The 9,389-nt window shown below is 39.9% G+C and overlaps 1 protein-coding gene across 1 annotated transcript; it reads left to right on the top strand.

Moving 5' to 3' along the window:
* Window positions 1–1,894: 1,894 nt before the first annotated feature.
* On the top strand, window positions 1,895–8,917 carry rufy1 (RUN and FYVE domain containing 1). The gene is made up of 17 exons (XM_037675929.1): window positions 1,895–2,211; window positions 2,425–2,604; window positions 3,316–3,433; window positions 3,513–3,614; window positions 3,698–3,821; window positions 3,895–3,956; window positions 4,150–4,285; window positions 4,368–4,469; window positions 4,548–4,664; window positions 6,473–6,640; window positions 6,719–6,816; window positions 6,889–7,008; window positions 7,226–7,355; window positions 8,120–8,214; window positions 8,292–8,340; window positions 8,416–8,493; window positions 8,567–8,917. Exons 1-17 carry the CDS (start codon window positions 1,899–1,901, stop codon window positions 8,708–8,710), a joined length of 2,136 nt encoding a protein of 711 aa, XP_037531857.1. The 5' UTR covers window positions 1,895–1,898; the 3' UTR covers window positions 8,711–8,917.
* The last annotated feature ends 472 nt before the right edge of the window (window positions 8,918–9,389 follow it).

Here is a 9,389-nt window from a genome sequence, read left to right as displayed (position 1 = left end):
GCAAAATCCACCACCATCTGTCCTTCCTGGTTTCTTTCCTTGACACCAAACCTACCCCTCACTTCCTCATCCCCTCTGTTTCCTTCACCAACATGTCCATTCAGGTCTGCTCCGATCACCACTCTCTCCTCCCTGGGAATACTCTCTACAACTTCATCCAGATCTTTCCATAATGTATCTTTCTCCTCCTCATCACATCCAACCTGTGGAGCATAACCACTGACAATGTTTAGCATCAGACCTTCTACTTCTACCTTCAGGCACATCACCCTATCTGACACTCTCTTCACCTCTACTACGTTCTTTGTCAACTCCTCCTTCAGGACCACCCCTACCCCATTTCTCTTTCTATCCACACCATGGTAAAACAGTTTGAACCCTGCTCCAATGCTGCGAGCCTTGCTGCCCTTCCACTTGGTCTCTTGGACACATAAAGCGTCTACCTTCCTTCTCTGCATCATGTCAGCCAGCTCTCTACCTTTGCCTGTTATTGTCCCCACATTTAGAGTTGCATCCCTCAGTCCTACATTCTTCACTTTCCGCTTCTCTCTCTGTCTCCAGACACGTTTCCCTCCTCTTGGTCTTCGACTAACAGTAGCACAATTTCTGCCGGCACCCTGTTTGTCAACAGCACTGGTGGCGATCATTGTTAACCCGGGCCTCGACCAATCCGGGATGGTTTTGCTTTGATGAACTCGCGTTATTGTTTTGGCAAAAGTGTTTTACATGGGATGCCATTTCTGACACAACCCTCACCGTTTACCTGGGCTTGGGACCGACACAAGAGATACACTAGCTTGTGCTCCCTAGTGGCTGGTTTATTTTACGCATAAAGCAACTTTATATAATGTCAGAACAACAAACTCAATGTATATGTTTCATCATACGGACATACTCACACACAGAGAATTGGAAATGTGCTAATAGCCTACACAAATTATACTTTGTACTTAATTATATACATTTAACATGTTTTTATTTCTCCTTCATTTTACTTATAAAATATTAATTTCTAATAAAAATATTGCACTTATCAATGTTTTTATTTTGCATCTTTGATACTAGTTGGTTAACCATTAAATATTTTTGACTAATGCTATACAACAAGAAAACAAAAACGTAAATCTATATTCAACAAAGTTAAGTCAGGTCCTCTGGCCAGTTTCGTTTTGTTACCATACCATTTTATTTATAGAGCACTTAAAACAGCGACAAGGCCAACCAAAGTGCTGTACAGACAGAACAACAGGTAACACACGAACTGTTCAGCGATTTGTAGACATACAGGAGTATTTTGAACTGGATTTGAAAGTGAACCGGTAACCAGTGCAGTGAGGCCAAAACTGGTGTAAACTGTTTTGTTGAAGCGTTTCATCTTTTTCATTCAAAAGATGAAACGCTTCAACAAAAAGAAACTGGCCAGAGGACCTGACTTAACTTTGTTGGCTTTTTCTACCTGGATTATTGAGCATGAATCAAAATATATCCATCCATCCATCCATCATCCATCCATCCATCCTTATCTTTACCCGCTTCTTCCTTTCTGCATCACAGGGGTCCCTGACAGAAGTCACTGTGTATTTGTATAATTGTGTATTATTTGTAGTCACAATATCTGAATAAACATATCTGTAATATTATATATGTTGTATAAAATCAATCTGTGAAAAGGTAAATGGTTGAAAAGCTTTGATGTCACATTTCGAGTAAGAATTTCCAGCAGTTTGTTTATGATCTATCTTCTTTCAGATTTACTTCCAGCAGGGGGCAGTAAAGCATCACTGATCACCAAATAATCCGTAGAAGAAGAAAAACAATTACAGCGCAAAACGTGATTGGTTCAATCTCGTCACGTGACTTCAAGGAGAAAAGAGGTGCGGAGGAGGAGGGGCTCAAACATGGCTGATGGGACGTTAGAGGTAAACACAGCTGTTGAGGATCTTGCGGCTAAACAACAGGTAGATGAGGCTGAAGTCTCAGGTCCGGCGACTCACGGCGAGCCGGACGGCCGCAACGACGAGTGGGACTCGGCCGAGAAGTCGAGTCCGGCCGCAGAGAACAGCTGGTCGGCTCCCATCCTGTCTCTGGCTCGGAAGGCCACGGAGACCATCAGCAGCGGGATGAGCTACGCTGCTGCCCCGAGAAAACCCTCACAGGGTTCCGAACAGGAGCCCGAAAACGACCTGAATAACTCTCCTAAAAAGTTTGCGGGTATTTCAAACTTTTAAAATGTCCTGTTTATGAACATTTTAAACACTCAAGCTAGAAAAGACTTTCCTGTATGTTTGAAACAACGAGAGTTACTTCCTTATTATGCATTTAAAGTCAGCTGTCCCTAACACATGACTGCGTGACGTTTCAAAATAACGTGCATTTCATGTTCTCAGTTTTGAAAATGATGAATAAAACGATTTTTCATTACAGTTGTGCCCCCCAAAGACCCCATGGCAATAGAAAGGTCCAACCTCCTGAGCATGCTGAAGTTGAGCATCAAAGTCTTAATTCAGTCCTCCCTGAGTCTGGGCAGGACTCTGGACTCGGAGCACCTTCCTCTTCAACAGTTTTTTATTGTCCTCGAACACTGCCTCAAACACGGCCTTAAAGGTCACATTCAGGTTTTATAAGTCTTGCTATTGTAAAGGTACACAGTCAAAAATTAACAGCAATCGTTTGGTTTATTTAGCCTTCCATAAGAACAAACAGAGGTTATTTTTCTTTTCAAAGTTATATTTTCACCATGTTATTTATACATTTATAAATGTCATGGTTCCCAACTAAATATTTAATTTCCAAACTAAATTGTTATTGTCCAAGATAAATATTTTGTTTCTAAACTAAACATTTAATTTTTAAACTAAATATTTAATTTGCTAACTAAATATTTACCTCGGACCTAAATATTTAACTTACAAGTTAAATATTTAGGTTCAAGGTAAATATTTAGTTTAGAAATAATTTTTTTATCTTGGACAATAAATATTTAGTTTGGAAATTAAATGTTTAAGTTATAACTAAATATTTAGTTAACTTGCAATTTAAATATTTAGTTGGTAAAGTATTTAGTTTGTAAACTAAATATTTAACTTGTAAATTAAATATTTAGTTGGGAACTATGTCGTTTATAAATGTATGAATAACATGGTGAATATATGACTGGAAAAAAAAAAACTATTTTTTTTTTTTTTTATGAAAGGCTACATACACCAAAATACTGTTAATTTTTGAATGTGTCACTTTACAAACGACACCCCATAACTATGATGTTCGAATCAAAGCCAGCAGATTTATACTTTTTTTGTTTTTATATGAATTCAGCCAAGAAATCCTTCATCGGTCTGAACAAGTCCATATGGGGACCCCTGGAACTGGTTGAGAGGTTGTGCCCAGAGTCTGCCAACATTGCCACGAGTGCCAGAGACCTTCCAGGCATTAGGTAGGACTATGGAAATCATTTTTTAGGTAAAACATCAGAGAAAATTTGCAATAATTTTTTTTTATTGTTGTTGTTGCAGAACTGGTTTAGGCAGAGGGAGAGCCTGGCTACATTTATCGCTCATGCAGAAAAAAGTAGCAGATTATATGAAAGCCCTGCTGGACCGCAAAGACCTCCTGAGGTCTGTTGTCAACAGCAACAAAAACTTATTCCACATCACAACATGTTTTTAGTGCATCTTTTGTTGTTTTATATGTCAAATAGTGAGTTTTATGACTCTGGAGCGTTGATGATGGAGGAGGAAGGAGTAGTAATGGGAGGCCTGCTGGTAGGCCTCAACGTAATTGATGCTAATCTGTGTATTAAAGGGGAGGATCTTGATTCTCAGGTTAGTACTCAAACGAGTGTCTGGACTTCTTTTTCTGTCTGAACAAATTGATCGCCCTCTCGTTCCCATTAAGGTGGGAGTCATCGACTTCTCCCTCTACCTGAAGGACCCGGCGGGCAGCGACACTCCAAAACAGTAAGTCGGTGACGTTACGCGAGCCGCTTTTATTATGTTTTTAATTTAAAATGCTCCACGTTGTCACTGGAGTTCCAGCTTGGGTCGTTCAGAGGGCTTAGAACAAATTTATCATCTTTTCACAGAACCCTGTTTCACAATACCTGAACTATCACTTTATTCGATACTCACTTTAATTTTTAAATTCTTGTAGTGATGACAAGATGACGGCCATATTGGATCAGAAGCACTACATTGAGGAGTTAAATCGTCACTTGAGTGGAACGGTCACCGACCTTCAGGCCAAGATGGACTCAATAGAGAAAACCAACAGCAAGCTTGTAGAGGAGGTCTGACATACTTGAGCTTTAACATCACTAAAGGCATTTTACTCCACTTGAAGTTGTGCTAATTTAATTCTTTCCTCCTCAGCTGACCGCAGCAACAGACAGAATCAACTCTCTACAAGAGGAACACGAACAGCTGAGAAAGGAGAACGAGTCCATCTTACAGTCGAGCCAGAAAAAGGAAGAGGTTTGGCAGAACTTTCCAAACTCAAAGCTGTGTCTCGTCTTCAAAAATGTACAATAATCCAACGTATTGTGTTTCCAGGCAGCCCTTAGGGACAGTCAGGTGGAGTTGGAAACGTACAAACAGACTCGACAAGGTCTGGATGAGATGTACAACGTGGTGTGGACGCAGTACAAAGAAGAAAAGCGAATTCGCCAGGTTTGTAACCATGGCAACCATATCTGTTGTTTCTTGGGCAGGTTTGCTGGAGTTATTGACGGAGTGACATAAGAGTTTGTGCGAGGCTCTTTTTACTGTTCTTCTCCAAAATAATGACTTTGTGATCAATGTTGATTTGACAAATCTGACCCAGGCCTTTTGCATATCTGTACTATTTACTACTATACTATATATTGGATACATATCTGATGTTTTTCAAAGCTGCTGCAGTCTGAACTGTCATGTCCCGTTTCATCCAACTTTTATGTGAGTGAGGTGGGGTGAGCAGATCGATCCAGATATTAACTAGAGAAATTGCATTTCCTGCAATTACTGCAAAAAAAGTGGAAATAGCTGAAAATGCTAAAATTACAATAAAGCAGCTAAGTAGTAGCTGAAATAACAGAAGTACAACAAGCTGAAATTAGCAGAAATAATTTAATAAGGCTAAAAATAACAGAAATTAGCACAAAAAATGAATTTATCGGCGAACCGCTGAAATTAGCCCAAAAAAAAGGTAAAAAGCTTAAATCGGCAGAAGAAAACTGAAATAATGTTTGCTTAATTAGACTTAAAGAGGCAGAAATGAGCACAAAAAAAGTGAAATTATCTGAAAAAAGCTGAAATTAGAAAATAAATGCTGAAAAGTAGCTAACAAAGCAGAAAAAAGCTTAAATTATCAGACGGAAGTGGAGAGAGCACATTTTTGCTGAATTAGGCAGAAAAGTTGAAATGAGTACAAGAAATGTTTCAATGGGACTCAAAAAAAAAAAGATAAAATTAGCATAAAAACAGCAAAAAATAGCTTAAATAGCAGAAAAAGCTGAAATGCACAAACAAGCTGAAATTAGCAGAAAGAAGCTAGAAGAAGCACACAAATGTTGTAGTTAGCAGAAAGACTAAATGGAGCACAAAACAGCTAAAAATAGCTGAAAGTGTTTAAATTTGCAGAAGGAAGCTGAAAGAAGCTGAAGCAGAACAAACTGTGAAAGGAGCAGTAAAAGGTTGTAAACACATCTGAAGATGTGAAGGATGTAAAATGAGTTCAACTCATTTTCTGTGAGGAAAAAATGGCAGAAAAGGCTAAATATTTCAAGAAGCTAAAGATGCACCAATACCAAGTCATAGCACCCCTCTCCTGAATGAGCTGAATGTTTTGATATGTTTCATTGAAATAGCTTGAAAACTGCAGCACAAGAATTGCGCCAAAAAAACATATGGAAGAAAAATGGATCACAACAGTGTGAATGCTTCATAAACATTCACACTGACACCAGTCGTGTTCAGTTTAAATCGTGGAACTCCACACGTCTTTAGCTTCAGAAGTCCAGTAGATTCTTTTGTTTTGGATTTTTCATATTCTGGATGACAGAGAATCTACAGCAACACATGACACCAACGGTAGTGTTGAACCGTATCCATACCAACGTGATGGGATCGATATTTGAGTGTTTTTACCGTCACTACGTTGCTCCCGTTCCAACAACACAACGCTGTGCAGGAGCCGAGGCAAAATGAAATGTACACACTGGCCCAAACAAGCATCGGTTCTGATTGCACAACTTTAGAATCACACATGCTGAAAGGTGTAGCATCCACATTTACTTCCTTAAACACAGCGTGCTGCGTGTGACGTCACGTTTTCTTCTGCACATGCAGGTTGTCTCAGAACAGTAGAGTTCACACGGAGTCTGCATTTTAATATGAACAGCCACACAAAATAATCTGAATTGAGCGTTAAGACCTGCTGTGTGAACGCAGCTGTAAAGTTTATTTTCCTGTTTTGTTTTCATGTTGGTGGGCGTCAGGAGCTCGAGCGTGAACTGGAGCTCCAGGTTGGCCTGAAGGTGGAGATGGAGGTGGCCATGAAGCTGCTGGAGAAGGACATCCACGAGAAACAGGACACGCTGGCCGCCTTACGGCTCCAACTGGACCAAGTCAAGACTCTAAATCTGCAAATGTTCCACAAAGCTCAGGTAGCCGGACGATGGCGCTTCTCTCTTTACCTGCAAACACGCAGGACGCACATTTACACGACTCGTCTTGTTCCCAAGGACTCGGAGCGACAAGCGGAAAAGAAGCAGGCGGAGGCCGAGCAGCTTGAGAAGAGGATTAATGAAATGGAGAAAGTCATGATGGAACTAGAGCAGCGGTATGCCTTGGTGCCCGTAGTTTTTTTAAATTGTTTTATGTATAATGAAAAAAGTTTTCCTCTTTATTTCAGGCTACAGAACTCAGAGCAAGAGCGCCGAGAAACGGATCAGTCAGACAAAGACATGAAGACGGAGCTAGAGGGGAAAATCGATGCTTTGCAGAAACAGCTAACAGACCTGGATACACTAAGGTGAAAATTATACACAAGACACATTTTCCATTTAAATAAAATGTATTTATCCGAATATTATTGAAAAGTGGGTAATTTTAAAGCAGCTCATCTAAACACTGATCCATCAAGGTTTATCAGGTTTTTATGCTAAATCACAAAATTTACAATGTACATCGTTTGTCATTTCTGTAAAACACTGAAGTAAACTGAGTCAGCGTCTGTTTTTCTTCTTCAGACTGGGTTTGGAGAACGAGCTGCGCTCCGAGAGGGAACAGAGGCAGAATTTGCAGAAAGTTCTCCACCGAGAACAAGACAACAGCACCGAGCTGCGCACCCAGCTGCAGCAGCTGCAAGGCCTGCAGACGGCGAGTTCACCCACAGGCTCGCTGCATGCAGACGTTTGGTTATTTGTATCACACGTGTATCATCTGTCCGGGTGTCACAGCTGGAAGTCACCAAACGTAGCTCTCTTGAGATTTGTAAAAACATTCTGCATGAATACTTTTAACAAGTTAGAAACGTCTTCCGTTGATGGAGTTCGTTACAGAATGAGCAGTACAATCTACAAGCACAAACCCCCTATATGGGTCGAGTACTAATCAGGGGCTGTTTGCCCTCACATGAACTATTTAGATGTTTTTCTGCAAAGACAAACACGTAAGAGGCAAATCCTTTCCAAACTGATGCTATTTTCACTGTAAAATATGCAAAATAATGTAACCATTAAACCTTGGATTCACAGCGAGGTACAGGCCTCACTGCACATATAATAAAAAATAAATAAATCTTATTGATCCATTATTTCCAACGATACAAAGCAAGGTGTAAAACAGGCTTTTATCCTTTCCTGCTTCAACCATTTGACTGCCGAGGGGTCGAATGTTTCTTTTCAGTTTCAGGTGTTGCAACATTTCCTCTATTAATCATAAATGTATTTTTCTATAACCCAGCTGTGTTTTGCAGCAAAAAAAAAAAAGTGTGTGCAATAATGTCGATTTGATTTCAAATGAATGCAGTTAAAAACATGTTTAACTATTTTTCTGAAAACTTGTGTCAATCAATTTTCATCCTATGTATGTAATTATTTTTTTTTAAATTAATGGGACGTGCTTTTTTTTTTCTGGTGCAGGAGCTGCAGGAGTTGAAGCAGGAGAAAAAACAGCTGCAGCAGAGATGTGAACAGCAGGAACAGACTCTACAGGAGATGGGGCTCCACCTCAGCCAGTCTGTATATCCAGAGGTCTTCTTAATCGCTAGTTAATGAGTTTGTTAAAATTTCTTAAACTGTCCATCTTCCAAAGGTCTAAACTCAAGATGGAGGACTTTAAAGAAGTCAACAAAGCTCTGAAGGTAAAACACGTTGTGCTTTAATTGGTAACGCTCTGTATTTTTATAAAAAGGCTCAACAACTTTGTGCCGCTGCAGGGCCACGCCTGGCTGAAAGACGACGAAGCCACCCAGTGCAAACAGTGCCAGAAGGAGTTCTCCATCTCGCGCAGAAAGGTTGGCTTCTCTTTCACCTTCTTCTGTTCATACGCTGTGGCCGCAGACATTTCAACGAGGCGTGTGTTTGCAGCACCACTGCAGAAACTGTGGAGACATCTACTGCAGCAGCTGCTCCGCTAACGAGCTCGCCTTGCCCTCCTACCCCCGGCCGGTGCGAGTGTGCGACGTGTGCCACTCCCTCTTGCTGCAGAGAAGCTCGTCCACCGCTTCCTGACAAACAAGTTCCCGAGCACACAATAAACCCCAACTACAGAGTTTAGGACTTAAAAGATTTGAAGCTCCTTGAAATTCAGGCACACCAACTGTTACTGGTCAGCACTGATGGATGCAGCAAAGATGTGGCTGAACATTTACATTTTTGATACTAATTTGCTAAATCAACTTCTTAAAGCCGTTTTCTTATTTCAGACTCTAGATGTCAGGCTGGTAATGCGTCATCTTTTACTGAATGTGTTTTGGAGCTGCTTTATATAAATTTAATGTATCATTTAATTCACTTTTTGCTGCTTTTTTCCACTTTTGCCCTGGTGCTGGATGCAAATGTAAATAAACGTAGAATGTTGACTATTTTATAATGTATTATATGAAGGTTTTGTGGATTTTATTACCTTTAACTAAATTTCTATGATCCAGTTAGGGATTGATTTTTATTTAACTTTTTTGTTAAATCAATAAAAGTCTTGTTTTACCCAAAGCTCATGTCAATTAGCTATTTCAGAATAGTTTATTCACTTTGTGCACAGAAAATACAAAAAGCGTTTGAAGTTGTAAAAACCTCCATGGTAGCAGAATTCAAATTCAGTTTTCATAAACGAAGCTTTAAACAGTCAAAACTCCTCAGACCACATGAAGTCTCAATACTTAACTGAAAGCAAACATCGTGTAGGAGCAGA

This window comes from Nematolebias whitei, chromosome 4, assembly GCF_014905685.2.
Source record: "Nematolebias whitei isolate Nwh7 chromosome 4, NemWhi1, whole genome shotgun sequence".
Classification (NCBI taxonomy): domain Eukaryota; kingdom Metazoa; phylum Chordata; class Actinopteri; order Cyprinodontiformes; family Rivulidae; genus Nematolebias; species Nematolebias whitei.
Note: the sequence above shows the minus strand (reverse complement) of the source record. Positions and strands in the feature narration are given on the sequence as shown.

Coding starts and splice junctions, on each gene's coding strand:
- rufy1 (XM_037675929.1), top strand. CDS start 1,899: ATGGCTGATGGGACGTTAGAGGTAAACACAGCTGTTGAGGATCTTGCG. Junction 3,434..3,512: donor AGAGACCTTCCAGGCATTAG/GTAGGACTATGG, acceptor TTGTTGTTGCAG/AACTGGTTTAGGCAGAGGGA. Junction 4,286..4,367: donor ACAGCAAGCTTGTAGAGGAG/GTCTGACATACT, acceptor TTTCCTCCTCAG/CTGACCGCAGCAACAGACAG.